This window comes from Mixophyes fleayi, chromosome 6 (genome assembly GCF_038048845.1).
Source record: "Mixophyes fleayi isolate aMixFle1 chromosome 6, aMixFle1.hap1, whole genome shotgun sequence".
NCBI lineage: Eukaryota > Metazoa > Chordata > Amphibia > Anura > Limnodynastidae > Mixophyes > Mixophyes fleayi.
This window is the reverse complement of record NC_134407.1, coordinates 173,291,637-173,311,431: the sequence shown is the minus strand read 5'-3', so window position 1 is coordinate 173,311,431 and position 19,795 is coordinate 173,291,637. Positions and strand designations below refer to the sequence as shown.

The window sequence follows — 19,795 nt, the reverse complement described above, 5'->3', positions numbered from 1 at the left end:
TAGTATATGAATCATAGCAGTGTCTCAAATGCTAAATACTCACTGATTATAAGAACAATATCAAACCAAAGTTAATAAATTGGTAAAGCACTGTAAAGAATATCTGTGTAAAGGGTGCTTAGTAATTATTGTTTGGTATTGATTATGAACACATCTTATAAGAAATAACAAGTTATAAGGTAATTAGGAATCCCCTTGGGAAATCCATAATTAGTATAAATGCTTCCTTTCTGTAATCTAAAGTTCATGTTCACATTACTAAATAAAGCCTTATATTATAATTGAATAGGGGTTAAAATTTAAGTTAATGAGCTTTGAAGTGTGAGGGAAATAGTTGGTTCATATAAACGCTATTTAACTCAGTAGTCTTGTGTTTGGATTCAACTCAGTTGCATTTAGGTGCAAAGCTTTCAGTACAAATACTAGCAAAACAACCAATCAGCAGTTAGCTTTTATTTATCTAGTTCAAGTTAGACAATGAAAGCTACTGTCTTATTGGTAGCCATGGATTAGAGCACTAGGATGCAATGTAGTAAATCAGCCCTAATATAGGTCAATGTTACAGCTGGAACATTCATATGCAAAACTTTAAGATATATACCTGAAAACAAATAAATGGCTGCACGTCACAAAACAGATTACATGAGAGAGTGGATCATAAGAAAAGGGTGGACAGAGGATTAGAGCAGATGAAGGGCAGTGTAAGAGTTCACCTACTGATCTTTACCTGAAGTCAATGGCACTCAATCCTATTAGCATCCCAGTCAGCACAGAGGATTCTTCACGCAGTAATATAGCCCCATCATCATAAAATCTCCTGCAGGAAAGAAGCAATCAGAGAGTGCAGTGAAAATATACAAGTCCTGTTTCGCACCACTGAGAATAACACTCATGCTATTGTGCCTGCTTGCTCACATTCCAATAAGCAATATATTAACACATCTGTAGATTTGTGCAACCATTGAGCATGTGATCTGTAACTAATATAGTGACTATAGTGAACCAGCCTATTACAGGGGTTCTTCATATAAAACAAAAAAAATGTGTATCGCCTGTGGCCTGTACATAATGAAATAATAGTACTTCAGCAACTCCACTCCAGGCATTTGTCTCCCACTGATACTGGTGTGTGCTGAATGTAGTTTAAGCTACAGTGTGACCTGCAGCCTCTCTGTATGACTGTATTATACAAGCTTACTGAGAGACAAGACTTCAAATCATAGTTTTAACTGCAGCAAGCTGATATGACTCCCACTCATCAGTGAGAAACAACGATCAAGAGTGAAAAGTGAGGCTGGATTTTCAATAGACGGCAGTGGTGAGGGGGTGGTGGTGAATAATATTATTTCATAATATTCACAAACATAATTGTGACTAAACAATTATGCATAAGTAATGCTCATATCTGCCCAGTTCTAGTGCAAAAAGATGCCATTTGGCTGTCCAAATTTATGTGCAGTGGAGTAAGGGATTGAATTAATGACAATGAAAGAGATAATGATGCATTAAGGGAAATACTCACCTGGTGGTCCTGGTGTCTCTCAGTGCCGACACTATATATTCTGAGAGCCTCTTCTCCATGAGTGCAAGGCGGAGCCAGGCCCGGCCCTACAACAAAACACAGCACACACAGCACAAAATTAAAATGTCATGTGACTGAATGTTGCATGTTGGTAGAACCAAGATTCCAAAAACTATAAGACATTAGTGAATAGCAGCAAATGAGACTTTGGTACAGTCTATGCCACTGCTGTCTAGCTACCATAATAACTTCAGCCGATGCTGGTAGAAGCCACATCCATGCTTCTTACTTTTATATTGTGCAGCATCATCTATTATCCATTAGACTGGGAGGGCGGCACTGTGTAATGACAACATAGTCCAGCGCCACATTCCCTGCCCACTAACAACATGGAGGAATCTGCCAACCTCCAGTATCTGCCCTACCGCTCTATCAGCAGCAGGGTATGTGCTCAGTGTTTGGGCATTGCAGGGAAAATAAAAAGGCCAAATGACTGGAAATATGTCACTCATAAAATGTTTTAGGCGCCCCCGAAATCCAAAATACCTAATGGTAGCACCGAGTACAGCAATGTAATAAAATAAAAGCATGGTTGACACAACTGCAGACCTTTGCTCTAGCTGTGCTTATGTTCTCCATGTTCTCAATGCTGCTGATACAGTTGTTGGGTACTTTGTTGCAAGCGATGCGAATATAATCCCAGAATCCTCTCTGCCCATCTGTGCTAAACCAGCTTACATGACCTGAGGATATAAGAAAATGTCATCTGGGGAGACTTGATGAGGAATTCAGTGAACAGAAGGAAGAAAAGCATGTAACTGTATCAACATAGCAGCATCTCAAAGAGTTACGTATCCCTCAGAATGTATCACTTGGGTTTCAATAGGTGCTCATGCTGCTGGTTGCCTAGCACATATGTTAAACAGCTGTAGTGTGCGCTTTGTTTCCTCTAGAAGCCAGCCAAAACATTGATAATTAAATCACCTAGTTATATGTAAGGCGTGGAATAAAAAAAATGGGGTTGTAGTCTGGTTTAGCATGCTAAACATCAACCTGTCTACTAACTGCTGTACTCTCTTTTCTTTTCCCCTCTTACCCTTAAAGCGGTGACTCAAGATATGCTCCAAAATTGCAGCAAAGTTCACAAACTCTTCGGAGGAATCATCAATGGGCTCTGCTGTGTACTTCTCCAGGAGTGTCTTCACTGAGAACCTGGAGGAAGGGGTGTACAATAGTAGGGCAGTATGAATATATTAAATACAGAATACAGGTCAGAATTTCTATAAGTCCGTGATACAGCAGAGTTGTAGGTTATGTTGAACCAATAATTAATAACAAATTTTAATTTAACCAGCCTTTTAGACCTGGAGCTGTACCACATGATATAGGGTAAACAATCATTGTCTGGGAAAAAGCACAAAACAACTCCAAGGGCTTAAAGTAGATCAATCACATATACAGAGTGAAGACCATTTTGTGAGTAAAAAAATATTCAGCCTATAAATTCAGTAAGAGCAAGTGACATCACCGAGCCATGAGGCACAAAACACTTTCATTCCTAATGAATTGATTTGCTGTATTCTTAGAGAAAATTGGCACAATTGGTATACTATATATCTGTTCAGAGCACTTGCGGTTATATTATTCAATTTGTATTTGTGATGTCACTTTCTCTTATCAGATTTCAGGGTTCCTATAGAGAGCAATCCACTATTTGCTTCAGAAAGTTTAGATACCCAATTATACAGCACAGTTGTAAGAATTGCTTAACAAAGTTTTAATTGAAGGTATAAAAAACTGCCTTTTATTGGCTTTTTAAAGCTAGAGTTGTAGTATATGATGTAGGTTATAACCAATCACCTATATACATAGGAGGCAGACATTTTGTGAGTAAAAACGATATTCAAGCTTATAAAGTCAGTAATAATTAGTGACATTACTGAGGCATGAGGCACAACATTTTTTCATGCCTCAGTGAAGACATTCGTTCTGATTGAATTGATAGGCTGTAATAGGCTGTGATAGGTTCAACCTATAAAATGGCTGCCTCCACTGTTTGTGAATAAATGGAACATTTTAAGAGAACACTCAAGAAACAGTGACATCATTAGTGAAAACACGGTGGCCCTTCATTACAAATCAGTTTGATGTAAGATAGCTAATATTAAATATTCCTCTCAGTACATACTCAGTACATACCTAGTTGTATACTATATATTTATTCACACAGCCTGTGGTGATGACATTCAGTTTCTAGCTGTGATTTCACTTCCTGTTATCACATTAGTAATATTCCCATAGAGAGCAATTCTTCTTCTCCCCCATTAAAAAAAATGTCTTGTGGGAAAATTGAGTTCCCAGACATACAATGTACACAGCTGTCTTATTTCAATATAAACCCAGGCTTAAACTCTCCTCATGTCATCATTAACATCTCCTTAACAGCAATTCTTTCACCTCCATAACCCAACAACCACTCTCAATAATTCCTCTTCTGCAGCCAGCAGTCACTGGCCAGTGTTCTATGCATTCATTACACTTACAAAAGCCTGTACAGTCCTCCCACCTCCTCAATTCATAAATTGTTCCCTCTGCTAGCAATGTTGCCCCTTCCTCTTCCCAGTATATAATTCTTATTTTGCATCAATATGTTCTTTTTTTAAAAGAAAACCCCCAAGCCATCATGTATCCCTCCTTTCAAAGCAACAGCGCCCCCATGAGTCCCCTCCCACCTCTAACCTGCACACAGTGAGCAGATTTTTCCTCTCCACAGCAATGTTCCTTGAAGAAGCCTTCTTAGATGGCAAGCCTAAAGCCATGGCCGACTGAATGAAGCTTGGTTCCATGCACAGCTGAAGAACCACACTCCCTATACCCACAAAGGACTGCTCCCGTCCACCAGCAGGCCTGCAGGCTTCCCTTACCGGCCCGGACCCCTCCCCACCTCCTCCTGCAGGCCTGTGGCTCTCTTCCCCCCTCCTATGTGATAACAGGATGGATGAACGAGAGCAGAGGAGGGATGGGGAGAGGCTGCTCTCCGTGGTGCTGAAGCCCAGACTCTGCCAGTGATGTCACTCAGCCTGTGAGAGAGCATGGGAAGAGAACTTGGGGGAGGAGGGAGGTTGGCTGCTCAGGTTAGTGTTGGAATCAAGTGATAGAAATAAAGGGGGGGTGGGGATACAAGAAACCTTACAATAGATTCAGGATTCAAGTACTGTGGCCTGAATGATGCATATTATATTTAGATAGGCTTAGCCAATAGAATATATCCTGAACGTTCTCTATACCAGAGACTGTTATTTGCAAACATATGTTTATAGTGCAGAAACCACTGTATACAATTATACGTATTGGATAACATATATGCATAATGTATATTTTATCTACGTATTTATGCTAAAATTAAGTATTGATAGTGATGAAAAATTGTAGTTATGTTTAATGGACTTATTTATATAAAATAGTACATGTTTTTATGTTGTTTTATAAATTTTAATAAATGTGATTGTTAAACAACCTTGGGAATAGATTTAGTATTTTTTCTTGCAATTTTGTGAGGTCCCATCATTTTATTTAATACAATCTACTTAGTATATCACTGGTTAAAGTGATGGACATACACTCTGCACTTCCCCTCCTTTACTTTGGTTTTATATAAATTATTTAGAGATCTCTGAATTAAAATGAGGCCTTAAAGAAAGGTCATTTGGAATAATAAGAGAAGTTATGGTAAGAGGATATATGGAGTAACAGGAGGGGGTTCTGTGGAGCATCAACATACCTCCCAACTGTACCTATGTAGGCGGGACAGTGCCAATTTGAGGGCTTTGTCCCATCATCCCGATTGTGGCAAATTGGCGCGCAGCTGGGTAATTTAGGTAGAATGTCCATTCACTGCTGTTTTGGTAAACGGGTGCAACATGCAGCATTGAATGGGTGTTAGGAGGGAAGGGGTAGGAGGTAAGAGTCAGCAAAGTGCTTTAAAAGTTATAGACACACCCCAGTGTGTGAGGCCACACCCTCATCATGATGTAGCCATGCCCCCTGTCCATATTTTTGGCATTCCAAAGTAGGGAGGTATGTAAGAAGAGGAGTAGTAGGGAGGGGTTTTATGGAGTAACAGGAGAAATTATAGGAAGAGGTAATATAGCATAACATGGGGAGTCAGAGAGAAAGGTTATCTGGAGTAATAGGAGAAGTTATAGGGAGAGGTTATATGGAGTAATGGGAGGAGTTATAGGGAGAGGTTATATGGAGTAATATGAGGAGTAATAGGGAGAGGTTATATGGAGTTATAGGAGGAGTTATAGGGAGAGGTTATATAGAGTAATAGGAGGAGATATAGGGAGAGGTTATATGGAGTAATAGGAGGAGTTATAGGGAGAGGTTATATGGCATAAAAGGAGGAGTTATAGGGAGAGGTTATATGGAGCAATAGGAGGAGATATAGGGAGAGGTTATATGGAGTAATAGGAGGAGTTATAGGGAGAGGTTATATGGAGTAATAGGAGGAGTTATAGGGAGAGGTTATATGGAGTAACAGGAGGAGCTATAGAAAGCAGTTATATGGAGTAATAGGAGGCGTTATAGGAAGCGGTTATATGGAGTAATAGGAGGCGTTATAGGAAGAGGTTATATGGAGCAATAGGAGGAGCTATAGGAAGAGATTAAAAGGATTAATAGGAGTTATAGGGAGATGATATATGAACTAATGGGAGGAGTTATAGGGAGAGGTTATATGGAATAATGAGGAGTAATAAGGAGAGGTTATATGGAGTAACAGGAGGAGATATAGGGAGAGGTTATATGGAGCAATAGGAGATATAGGGAGAGGTTATATGGTGTAATAGGAGGAGTTATAGGGAGAGGTTATATGGAGTAATAGGAGGAGTTATAGGGAGAGGTTATATGGAGTAATAGGAGGAGTTATAAGGAGAGGTTATATAGAGTAATGAGGAGTTATAAGGAGAGGTTATATAGAGTAATGAGGAGTTATAAGCAGAGGTTATATAGAGTAATGAGGAGTTATAAAGAGAGGTTATATGGAGCAATAGGAGGAGATATAGGGAGAGGTTATATGTATTAATAGGAGGAGTTATAGGGAGAGGTTATATGGAGTAATAGAAGAACTATAGGGAGAGGTTATATGGAGTAATAGAAGGAGCTATAGGGAGAGGTTATATGGAGTAATGGGAGGAGTTATAGGGAGAGGTTATATGGAGTAGAGGAGGAGTTATAGAGAGAGGTTATATGGAGTAATTGAGGAGTTATAGGGAGAGGTTATATGGAGTAATAGGAGGAGTTATAGAGAGAGTTTATATGAAGTAATAGGAGGAGATATAGGGAGAGGTTATATGGAGTAATAGGAGGAGTTATAGAGAGAGTTTATATGAAGTAATAGGAGGAGATATAGGGAGAGGTTATATGGAATAGTGGGAGAGATTATAAGGAAAGGTCAAATGGTTAATTACATATGTATTCACCTGCATTCATTTTGTGGAATTGAGAGAAATAATCTTTAAAAGTATTAGAATTAAATAGTTTAAATGTCTCTTTAATCCATTCCTGTAATATAAACATTGATTTACAGATACAAGCAGGTGCCCTAGGTAAAGTACAAAATTGTGTTTTCAATTCTAAATGTCCTTAAAACAATTACATACAGATTCAAGACTATGGCAACACCATGCATGAGTATTATATGCAAGTAGACAAATGTATTAAAGACAGTATATTAATCTTAAAGGTATAATGTATAGTGCTTGATGGCTATAAAGTAAGTATATTGATTTTGTTATGTTTCTGTATTATGCTTTTATACAATAAAATCAACATTCTGCTCACGTACAAAATGAACTACTGGTATTTTTCAAACACAAAGATTACATGGACTTATTGGAAGAGGTTATATGGAGTTATAGGTGATGCTGAAAGTAGTGGTTACATGCAATGATAGGTGGAGCTATAGAAAGAGGTCACATGGAAATCACAAGATGAGATACAGGAAAAATATTATGGAGTAATAATAAGGGTAAGAGACGAGATTATATGGAGTAATTAGAGGAGTTATAGGGAGAGGCTTTATGGAGTAATAAAATAAGTTATAATACAAAATGACATGGTGTAAGTGAAGTTATAGGTACATAATATATGGAGTAATAAGTGGAGTTATATGGACATGTTTTATAATGTATTAGGAAGTGCTGCAGAGAAAGGTTATATAAAGTTATATGAAGATGTATGGCAATATTGAAGAAATTAAAAGTATCAATATAATACACATTTAACATGGAATAAAAGACAGTTGAACAAGTTGATAGTCACGTAGTACAACTTGTTTTGCTAATAAGTTTGCAGCAGGGAGCTCAAGGAGGGAACACCCTTTAGCCAGCTGGATGACATTGATAACATTCACAGCAGAAGGTTATGTGTATCCAATCAGAGTCCCTGTGCAGGACTCAAACTAGTCAGTCACATTGTACATCTGGATTGAGTTGGACTGTTATTGTTATACAACCATGGTGTGACCTTTATATTATAGAACAATGCATCAAACATCCTCTTTGTCACTGCTATGGCCAAGGAAGGGACCACTGCAGACGGCATTGCACTTAAAAGTGTTTGTAAGTTTAAATTGGGTGTTTTCATTATAGTTCTCAATGAAGATAGCCAATAAGTTCTACTTAAGTGACTTTGTTTGTAAAATGTTGTGTAGCTAAATATTCACTAACCAACTAGACCTCCACACTACTCACTCACTCCTTATAAAAGTAAAAACATTGAGAACGAAGATAACTTAATGAAAAGGAAAGCAGCTGATTACACCCACATGCAAATCAAACAGGCAAATTCACATTGCAGGATGAGATATATAAGTGAGTTTGATGGGGGAAATATTGTGCATTCAGAGGCGAGGTGCTGCATAGACCCCCTCAATGACCGCAGAGGAGGAGGACCTCTGGCACCGGCCTTTTGCACCTACCAGTCACACTTTATATGGCAAAATGCATTTCTCGTTTTTGGCAAATTGATAGGTTGTATATTGGTTATAGAGTGGTTTATACACTAGCAAAATATTACGCAGCACTCTACAGAGAATGTTTATTCATTAACATCAGCCACTGCCCCAGTGGCATTTACATTCTATTTTCCCTACCTCAGGAACACAAATACATGCACACTTAGGGTATAATCAGGGCCATCTTTTCCATTGGGCATGATGGGCAGGTGCCCGGGGGCCCCACAGGCAAGGGGGCCCCATAGGCAGGGCTCTTAAGTAAAATAAATAATCCTGCAAAAAAAAAATAATCCTGCAAATATCTCTCTCTCGATCGATTATACATATATATAATCACACATATATAGAGATAGGGGCCCCTCTGCACTGCTTTGCCCGGGGACCCATAATGTTGTTAAGATGGCCCTGGGTATAATGAGGCACCATGACTCATTGCTGCTAGTGAATTATTTGTCTGCCTTCCTATGAATATTGATTTAGCCCACAAAATGGATACACTTTAAAGGCTCTTGTGTGACATAATTAAGCTATTTCTATGCAGAATGATGAAAAGCCTGTTGGGAGGAGTGTCACATACTGGAGAGGGGAAAATAAAAACCTTAGTCACCAACATTACTCGGTTCTCTAGTGTTAGTATCAGACACAAGCAGCTAGCAATAATAGCATCACACACAAGGAGAGGAGGAGCTAAAGAAGGTGGTTATAACTTTTTCCACAACGTCAGCACGCACTTAATGAAGACAAAATAAGAATTTATTTCCTTAATAATTTAACTTGCTATGTTAATCAGAGGGGTGCTTAGATTTTTCAGGCAGGGAATTAGCGAAATCTGTGTTTCCTGGTGCCTTGTTTGGTTTGTTCCGTTGTCTAAAGAAGCAACAGTCAAAAACGCTGTTCCTGTAAGGAATTACTTGCAGGGAAGTAGATTTTATTTGCAGGTTTTCAAGACTGCTTACATCTCTTCCTAAATCTAGTACAAATTTAAATGCTAATATATTTTTTGCTTTCATAGTATATATTGATAAATACAATATCGCAAATGTTCTACTTACCCTTTGGGTTGAAAGATTCTTGGCCCATCCCTCTATAGTCAGATTTGTCTTAAGAATTCAATCTACCATGTTAAAGTCTAATATAAGTTAATGACTTGCAGGCATTTAGAATCTAAAGGGTAACTCCAGGCAGATGTTAAATTTAATGCTTAACTGCCCTCTCCCAAATAGTTTGGTACATACTCAGATCCACCAGTGCATGTAACAGTTGTTTCTCCAGACAGGTCAGCATGGTGAATTTTAATTTTGATTGAAGTCCCTGGTATAGAGTCTTGAAAGTTCTGTTATTTGGAGGTGAGGGAGTTTAGCATAAAAAGTGTAGAGTTCCTCTTTAAGTAACAACACAGTAGATTAAAGGGATTGCCCACCTTCCTGTTACTTTATCAGCTTGTCTTGTGCTAGGATACAATACAGCTATGCTGCTCTCTCAGCATTTCATACAGTTGTATCCAGAGAGCTAATTGTGTCTATATCAATGGATACAAAAAAGAACAACTCTGTCTGATAATACAGAGACAGAAGTTAGAAAGGAAAGGCAATGCTTTTAGCAAAGGTTGCAGAATGTCATATTCAAGCAAATAAAGTCATATGAATGTTGACAAGTCCTTTGATGTGCATTTACACTGTCAGGCACCATTAAATGATACCTCTGTTATTGCCAAAATGTCAGCTCTATGCAGCATGGTGGCTTAGTGGTTAGCACTTCTGCCTTACAGCACTGGGGTCATGAGTTTGATTCCCGACCATGGCCTTACCTGTGAGGAGTTTGTATGTTCACCCTGTGTTTGCGTGGGTTTCCTCCGGGTGCTCCGGTTTCCTCCCACACGCCAAAAACATACTGGTAGGTTAATTGGCTGTTAACAAAATTGACCCTAGTCTGTCTCTGTCTGTGTGTGCGCTAGTGAATTTAGACTGTAAGCCCCAATGGGGCAGGGACTGATGTGAATGAGTTCTCTGTACAGCGCTGCGGAATTAGTGGCGCTATATAAATAGATGATGATAATTTCTCAACAGTGGTTATAAAAAATCAAGTACACAATCGATGTTGAATATCTATAACCTGATATTTCTCAGGACTGGTGTTTTTCTCAATAAAGGTGCAGTTTAATGTATATTTCTCTGAATTCAATAATTATATCAATGTTAGGGATATGGATGAAGTTGCTGCATCAGTGAATTGATCATATGCAAAAATGTACCAGTAATTAATGAGCACAGTTATTTGCAGACATTTTAACGGCCAGAAACAAGGAGCGTAACCAAAACCAAAACAACACTGGAGATGAATCAGTGGCCTGCAGAGCTTACAATCTGCGTGGAAGGGGGATGTTGGACAGACACTAGAGGATGCTGGTGAGTGGATATGCAAAGCAAAGAATATTTCTAATTAGGTATAATAATATAAGCCTTGATTCAACTAGGGAACAGTGTGTAACTCTTGAGGAAGAAGCAAGCTCATAGTTTAAGACAAAAGCCAGAGTTAGTTAGCCTTGTGCACACAGACAGGTATTATCTACTGATGCTACATTACAAGAGGACTGGTGTGTATATGTCACAAATGGATTTGTCTTTTTATTTTTTTTGTATCCACAAAGTTATGCAAAAGGCCCGAGTTATGCAATGATGCATATGTGTGCAGCAGTTCTTTTTCTCATATGGATCAAGGATTCTTATTACACTAGTATAGTTCTTTTGTACACTGGAATAAATGGGATCAAACTGTACGTGTACACATAGCCTAATTAGGTTTATGAACTATGACTTGAAAACACAGAAAAGAATAAAGCTTATTTCAAATTGCTTCTTTCAATATAACTGTCTGGGAACTTTGCTGACAAACAGTTGATGGTCATTTGACCTGTTTGGGGGGCAGGGGGCATATGCCCCCCGAGCCAGACCCATAGTGGGCTACTTTGGGCTGGGTCACTGGGCCACTTGCATTTTTTTTCCTTTAAAATGTTCCCAATAGGCTGCTGAGTCTTGCCCCCAGTGCTAAAATTTGCCAGCCCTCCCCTGGTGGCCTAGCTGTTGGTGATTACTGCTCTTACATCCCACAATTGTGAAGTAGGGAAGGAAAACATGAGTAGAGGCACATATATCATGAGTAGAGGTATAAATCTCTAGCTGTAGAAAATTGTGTATTATTGGATTTCAAAGAAAAATGGGTCTTTCTAGATAGAACACACACACTCCCCCATGTAACTACTCATCTGCTTTAAATAGCATTGTTTGCACATAAAATGTTGTCAGATATTTTTTTGGCTTTCTCAGTAATCATTAACTCACTGGAGCACTTTTTTAGACACACAATGAAGACATCCATGTTTGCGGGCTGAACTAATATTAGAATCAAACTAAACACACCGGTTAGGCACTCTGGACCTGATTCATATTCGGACACAAGTCCATTTATCTGCCGTATCTTGCGTGAAATGCCTCTGCGCATGCTCAAAAATGGGCATTACGCTAATGAATGCAACTTCATGTAATTCATGTCCAAACGCATATGACACTTATGACTGCCTATGACTTGAAGGACGGAATGGGGGTGCGAATGGTCAAAAAACAGTAGATTTACAAAACTGCGGGTTTGGAAAAGTGGAGATGTTGCCTATAGCAACCAATCAGATTCTAGCTTTCATTTATTTAGTGCATTCTACAAAATGACAGCTAGAATCTGATTGGTTGCTACAGGCAACATCTCCACTTTTTCAAACCCGCAGTTTAGTAACTATACCCCATTGTGTGTTTCTCACAAGTACGCTTGTTTCAGCAGGTATAAGTGCTGATTGATAACGAAGACTGGCACAGCATAGTCTTTTGAAAAGTACACGTATATACAGAACCTGTGTATGAAGCAAGTTAGACCATAAAAACATTAGTTTAAAAAATATATATTTTTAAACCAACCATAATCTTATTAATGATTCTTTTTTTTTCTTTTAAATGCAAGTTGCGTGCATGTTTCATCTGAACATGAATCAGGCCCTCTGTAGTCCTAGTGAACTGATAGGCTGCATCCTCTTAAATACTGGTTTAACCCACAAAATGGGAGCAGAGCAATCTCATTCTGTTAATAAAGGGCATATTTATAGCCAAACAGCCTATTTTGGTTGCTTAAAAATATGTGGTGCATACATTTACTGGTGCATTTAACTTTTTCTTTTTATCATCAATAATGTTTATTGAAATGTTTTTACAAATACATTGGGTACAAAAAATAATGATGGGATCAAACAAGAGAGGGAACACAGGGGAATGCAGGAGGAGGGGGCGAGTAGTTGTTTAATGGGGTACTGCAGCATAGAAATATCCGTAATTTACAAAAATGAGAAAAACAGGATGTAGCAAAAAGAGAAAAAACATTTAAAATGGTTTTTGAGTATATTATGCTCTGATTGTTATGAATTTAGTGATAGATTAGAGTTGGGGAGTGGTATTACTATGGTACCCAGGCCCCATGCCACTGAACTGCAGAGAATTCAGCATAGAAATGCAGGACAGGAGGTGATTCCATTAGACCACTGTTAGGCTAATACTGTGATATGGTTTACAATGCAGACTGTGAAGTTGCAAATAGAATGGAGTAAAGCCATCTAGTGGCACAGCTAACAAGTAATGCAACCTGAAAGTTGCTGATTCCTAGATGTTTGTTATAGAACTGAAATTATTATTCTATTAAATGAGCCAGATCAAAATCAAATATTTTTTTGATTGAAAAAGTAGCTTTATTTGTATAAAGTACAAATAACACACGATACATTACATTCAAGTGTATGCAGTACACCGTAAAACATAATCATTCATACAGTTTAGTACAATACAAGGCATAAAGTACAAGATATGACATCCTACACTATACATCAAGTACTGTACTAGCCATACAAACTTAAACGACATAACATTTAAAAAAAAACAATGGATGTGAGGGGACGGTAGGAGAGAGGGGTAAGGTGGGGAAGTCACGAGTCTGAAGCTTTATTGAGACAGACACAAATATGGGCAGGGTGCATAAATAAGGCATGACATTCAATAACACTTCAAACAGTGATAGGGGAATGGGTTGGAGTGGGTAAGGGAGGGGAAGCACAAGCCAAAGGTTTTAATGATGAAATACACATACAGGAAGGAGAAGAGGGAGACACAATCAATCATCTTCCTCTTTCACAGTCCTGAATGGTCATCTTCTCCCGCTTCAAAATGAGGCGATTCCTGACATGCCACATAGCGTCCTTAAAACAGTTCATAAGGCGCCAAGCCTCCTGGATTGCCCCAATGGTGTGGGTCCCAGGAAATAATCCATAAAATACTGAATGGTATGAAAGGCAAGTCTTTGGTACACTGTCCTTAAGATCATGGTCCAAGGCATCCAACAGTGCCTGTGCAGTGGGGCAGTCCCAAAAAAATGCTGAGCTGTTTCCCTTCTGGTGATACAAAAGGGGCAGTGGACATATCTGCAAGGTTCCGTGAGTGCATGAATGTCTTGAGAGGCAGACCGCCCTGGATAGTCATCCATGCAATGTCTTTATGTCTATTAGTCAGCCTCTTAGAGGCCACATTCTCCCACACGTGTTTGGCTGTAGCAACAGGGAGCCCTGGAACAGACTCCATAATGTCTTTTGCTCTGAGGAGCTTGTGGACAGTTTTTGGCTTTCACAAGTCTGGTTTAAGTCTCTCCAGATGGTGCTCCCTCACAAATTGTCCAACATCCAGGTAAAACCAAGGTGTAGTCCAGTTGTAAGGAAAGGAGCTGTCCCACTTGTCCCAACCAAAGGTCCTCCAAAGAGGCAGGAGGAAAAAGCGAGACATGGACTTTCCAGCAGAGCAAATGTTCTTTTCAATGAGGGTTCTGTGGATGCGGTTACAAATGAAGAAGACTCGCAGCATTGTGGGGATATCTGGGATCCCTTTCCCACCTTTGAGGGGCTTCTTGTACATAACTGACCACTTCACTCTGGCCATTTTGGAGCCCCAGATGAAGTGGAAGACTGTCCTCATGATGGTCTTGCAGACGGCAGTAAGAGGTGGCCAAGCTTGGGCCATGTACTGCAGAACGGGAAGGATCTCGTTGCGCAGTACCAGTGCTTTCCCTTCGATGGTGAGCTCTCTGAGGCTCCACAGGCCAATCTTTTGCCTGACAGTCGCCAGTCTTTCTTCCCAACACTTCAGAGCTACCTCGTCTCCACCAAACCAAACTCCAAGAATTTTTATGAAGTCCGACTTGAATGTGAAGGGGAATGCAACCGGGGATGGCAGGTGCCACTGTCCGAAGAGCATCGCCTCTGACTTACCCCAGTTGACCTTTGCCCCTGATGCTCGGCCGAAGTTTTCGCAGGTCTGCACGAGTGCTGTCACCGCACGCTGGTCAGCGCAGAAGACAGTGACTTTGTCCATGTACAGTGAACACTTGGCCTCTAGTCGGTCTGGTCCCGGTGTGGTGATGCGTCTTATCTCTGAATTCCGACTGATGCACATTGCGAAGTGCTCTATACAATGAACAAAAACAAGAGGTGAAAGAGGGCAGCCTTGTCTGACCCCAGACATGACTGAAAAGGGGTCAGTCTTCCAGCCGTTCACCAACACTGAGCTGTAAATGTCAAAGTACATCAGGTTATCATAAGAATAAAACATATCACCCAATCTAAACCTGCACAAAACCCTACACATAAAATCATGAGAAACACGATCAAAGGCCTTCTCCTGATCAAGACTGACCAGGGCCACATGTGCGTGGCAATCTTTGATGTAATGGACAATGTTCCTCAGTAGCGCAAGGCTTTCTGCAATCCTGCGAACAGGAATGCCACAAGTCTGATCCGGATGAACAATCTGCCCAATGACAACCTTTAGCCCGTTGGCTAGTACCTTGGCGAGGATCTTGTAGTCCACGTTCAGGAGAGAGATGGGCCGCCAATTTTTAAGGTCACATCTCTTCCCCCTTGCGCTTATACAGGATCGTGATCAGTCCCTCTCTCAGAATAAGAGGCATTCTGCCCTCCACCACCATCTCCTCGTACAGCTCTAGCAGGTCCGGGTCAATGAGGTACGACAGCGCTACATAGAGCTCCCCTGGGAGACCGTCACTGCCCTGGTCCTACCCAGCCTAAAGGTTCTAGCGGCAGAGTGTAGCTCCCCCAACGTCAGGGGGTCGTCCATGGCTTCATTACCTGCAGGATCAATAGTGTTTGTGATAATTGACAGGAATGTTTCAGCCGCATCTGTGTCGATTGTCTTGGGGGAGTAGAGGTTGCTGTAGTAGTCTGTGATGACTTTCATGACGCCCTCTTTCCCCTTTCCGGGAATGCCGGGCTCATCCCACAGCTCATTCAGGGGCATGTGGCCGGAGTGGAGTTTTCTGAAAAAGAAAGAGTTACATTTCTCACTCTTCTCCAGGTTCTCCACCTTGGAACGGAAGACGATGTGCCTGGACTCCTCCTCAAAGTGCCTTTTCATGCCCCCTTGGCCTCCACCAGATCATCCTTCACATCCCAGCCGCAAAGTTGGAGATCCAACAGGGACTGCAGCTGACGCTGCAGCCTCCTGAAGTTTCTCTTCCTCTTACACGCCTGTTGTCTTCCCTTATCCTGAAAGAAACTGCAAATTTTGACCTTGACATATTCCCACCAGTTAGACATACAATCAAAATACAGTTTGTCGTTTTTCCAAGTGATGTAGGCATCCCTCAGCTCCTCCAACACCACTTCCCTCTCCAGCAGAGCACATTTCAATTTCCAGGAGTCTGGGCCGGGAGAAAAACCGTGGCCCAGATCCTCCTCAAAAAGAATGGCCCTGTGGTCCGAGAAGAAGCAGGGAACCATGACATGCCTGTTCTGCCTTATTGCTCTCGACGTAAACACAAAGTCAATACGGGAACGCACTGAGCCATCGGGGTGGCTCCAAGTATAATTTACAGACCCAGCTCCCACTGCACTCCGCAAGGATGCTTCAGCTACCATCTCCTGCAGCAACCTAGAAGAAACATCAAGTTTAGCAGTGCTGTTAGTACCCCGTCCGCCTAACTCTATAGGACCGTTAAAATCCCCGCTCATCACTATCGCCCTGGTGGTCACGAGCTGGACCTGCAGGGTCTGGAAAAGCTCCAAATGCTCATTCTTACTAGGGGATGCATACACACAGATTAGCCTGATAGGCTCAACCGCCCAAGAGCCGTCTACGATAAGCAATCTGACGCAGACAAACTCCTGAACGGAATCCATTCCCCTGATAAGTATGGCGACCCCCGCAGAATTACAGTAGCATAGGAGGGGGTTAGTGCTACTACACTAACCCCCTCCAACCCTCTCCCCTCTCTCCCCTCTCTCTAAGGGGAGAGAGGGGAGAGGGTTGCAATGAATGGAGGAGTGAAGGTGGGAAGAGGATGGGAGCGGGTTTGGGAGTTGTGACAGCAGGAAGGGAGGCAGAAACTGTCACAAGGGGAGGAAGGAGCGGGGAGGGAGGTGGGAAGAGAAGGGGTGGAATGCTTCTTACCCACTTGTGGCTGCGGTAGGGGCTTCCTCTGGGCTGTCTTGGACTGGAGGCCAGGGGCAGGTCCACTTTCCAGCAGTCCTTTCCTGGCTGCTGCAGCATAGGTTGTAGCCCTCTGGAGGCATTCCTTGTAGATGTGGCTGGCCAGGCTGCAGAGGTTGCAGGATGTCTTTCTTGGGCAGTTCTTGGTCTCGTGCCCTGCCACTCTGAAGTTCCTGCAGGCTGAGACTTTGCAGCTTCTCGATATGTGGTCAGCTTCCCCACACTTCTTGCAGTTCCTTGGCTGATCAGCATAGTGGAGAAGGCCGGCAGAGCCGCCCAGGGCAAAGCATGCTGGCAGATGCTGGAGACCATCTGTTGCTGTCATTTTTCCTCAGCCTGATAATGATGGACCACTTGCCTGTCCAGAAACCGTTGGCATCCAGGATCTTGGAGGGGTCCTTGACCATGGAGCAGAAGTGGTTCAGGAAGGTAGTGATATCCTTGCCAGGGGTGTAAGGATTCCTCATGGAGACTGTCACTCTTCTTTCCTCTCTCTGGATGGGGCAGTTCCCCACAAAGCGAGAAAATGGAGATTCCGGTCTTGCTGACTTCACCGCCTCCCAGTATCTCTTGCAGATGGCTATGGAGGCGAAGGTGATGTAGAAGATCCCCTTCAGGTAGTTATGCACGCTGAGGGTTTCAGCCTTGAAGAATCTCTGATCGAGGATCATTTTCTTGCTAAATGTCTCAGCCGTGATGCCTGGGACCCTTCCATCAACCTCCTTCAGCTTCAGGGCGATGGTTTGCCTCATCCAGGGATCCAGGGTGGGAGTTCTCTGGGGTGCATTCTGGCTGGGCTTCCCTTGCCCAGAAGCAGCTGGGGAGGTGGAGACAGAGGTTTCAGCCTTAGGGAGAGGCTTTTGTGCGGGGGTCTTTTATCTGTTCTTCTTAGGGACAGGAGCAGGGGTGGAGACAGAAGCTGCAACAGCTGAAGCCATCTTCCTGGCACCTCTTTCTGGCCAAGAAGTGTGCCCCACACATTATATATAGCAATAAACCCATACACATTATACCATTCTGTGCCACGACACATTGGTTATACCATGACAGTTGTCCCCATACATATATTTTACCATTAGTACCCCATCTTCTGGCATGACCACCTGCCAGCTAGAACAATGTATTTGATCTAACTACATTTTCTAACTAACACACAGAGCAGATGTGGCTCCCAGCAGAGGTGGAACTAGAGAGCTGTGGGCCCCGGTGCAGGGAAGCAGAGAGGAGGGAACCGGGGCCCACAGCTCACTAGTTCCCCATGCAACGGGCCCAATTATCAGCATAGGCCCTGGTGCACTGCACCTGCTGCACCAATGGAAGTTCCACCACTGTCCCCCAGATGTCTTGACTTCTGAGTGCCATTTACAAAGTGGCAGCCAGGCCCCTCATACCCAAAGTTGCCTAGTGGGTCCTGGTTATTAATGAACTGCCAACTATATTCCAGAGTATTGTATGACTGAGAAGGTTACAGATAATTACACACATACAAAGATACATTTTACAGCCTAATGAAAGCTTACAATTAAGAAAGTATTAAACTATTCATCATTATAACTCAAAATAGCTATAATACTTGTATTTTGCCAGAATTCTGTCGGCCTATTTAGCCTTGTTTTTTTTTTTTTAGTTTTATCATCACCTTGACCACAGCCAAGAGATCATGGCATTTATGCCACATCCGGAATATTTTTGGGGACAATTCATGAAATAATGAGATTAAGCATGTGCTTTATAATATATAATGCAATATGATGTTTAAGAAAAAAAATAAAAAGCTTGTGAGACTATCTAGAAAGTGTTTCAGCTCTGTATAATTCTAGAAGGTCCCTCTGTGGGGCGTAGAGACAGAACATGCACACAGGTGATCAAAGACAATGCAGAAATCTATAATTCATGGGCAAGTTTAGAAGAAACAGATCCTAAATGTTGAAGGTTCAGCTCTGTTTCATTGCAGTTTTGTGAAGATGGTATGTATACAGGGTACAGGAACGTGTAGCAAAGAAGAGACAAGATAAAGAAAAATATTTTTTTTAAAATGTAATCTTGTAGTGGAAAGGTACATTTTAAAGCAGCAATATAGATTTTATAAAGGTGTAAATAGAGATTAGAGAGGAGATGGAATTACATTGAAATAAGGGAAATTGAGAAGGTGGGACATGTTTTTTATAAATATATGACAGATTTATAGCAACCATAAAATGGTTCACTATTTAATGTGATGCTTCATGAATTTTGTTTTTGACAAATTGTTTAGCTTGTTCATCTTTACGAGTGTGATATTTTGAATTAGGCAGTGAGTTTTCAGCCATCTCACTAACTCTCTATGGCAAACCTTCTCACATCCAAATTACGTATTTCCTTGACAATTATCCATCTTAGTGTTGACCTCTTTAATGGGGTGGTAGACAACAAATGGTAAGCTTAGGGTGATGCATAGGGTGCAGAGGAGGAGGGGCAGAGAGGTGGAGGTTTGAGGGAACTGTGTGCATAGAGAGATAAGGTTCTTTTTGGCAATGGGAGGTACTAAGTGACTTTTGTGACTCAGGGTTTTGGAACTAACAGTTGGTCCCAGGAGAGCGAGATCCGAAGCGGGACAGGGACCTAACGAAGGCTTGTTGGTCATCCAGGTAGGTTCCAATGGGGAAAAGGGCCATGAAGAAATACAGAATTAGAAAT

At 41.5% G+C, this 19,795-nt stretch overlaps 2 protein-coding genes across 9 annotated transcripts in view; one reads left to right on the top strand and one right to left on the bottom strand.

Annotated features, from left to right (window-relative positions):
- Positions 1-19,795, bottom strand: part of RUNDC3A (RUN domain containing 3A) — a 73,036-nt gene that overhangs the window by 17,515 nt on the left and 35,726 nt on the right. For 2 of the 5 annotated variants that reach the window (XM_075177287.1, XM_075177284.1), the window contains 4 exons: positions 2,619-2,734; positions 2,132-2,265; positions 1,523-1,608; positions 728-817 (listed from right to left, as the gene is read on the bottom strand). In XM_075177287.1, coding sequence (XP_075033388.1) covers positions 728-817; positions 1,523-1,608; positions 2,132-2,161 — 206 coding nt within the window. In that variant the 5' untranslated portion in view covers positions 2,162-2,265; positions 2,619-2,734. Of the gene's footprint in view, positions 1-727; positions 818-1,522; positions 1,609-2,131; positions 2,266-2,618; positions 2,735-3,721; positions 4,198-4,261; positions 4,645-19,795 lie in introns of those variants that run through there. The other 3 variants (XM_075177285.1, XM_075177283.1, XM_075177286.1) reach the window with 3 other exon arrangements.
- The window catches only part of SLC4A1 (solute carrier family 4 member 1 (Diego blood group)), a 48,271-nt gene continuing 48,097 nt past the window's right edge, over positions 19,622-19,795 (top strand). For 2 of the 4 annotated variants that reach the window (XM_075177281.1, XM_075177279.1), the window contains exon 1: positions 19,622-19,746. The gene's annotated coding sequence lies outside the window, so the exon portion shown is untranslated. The remainder of the gene's footprint in view (positions 19,747-19,795) is intronic. The other 2 variants (XM_075177280.1, XM_075177282.1) reach the window with 2 other exon arrangements.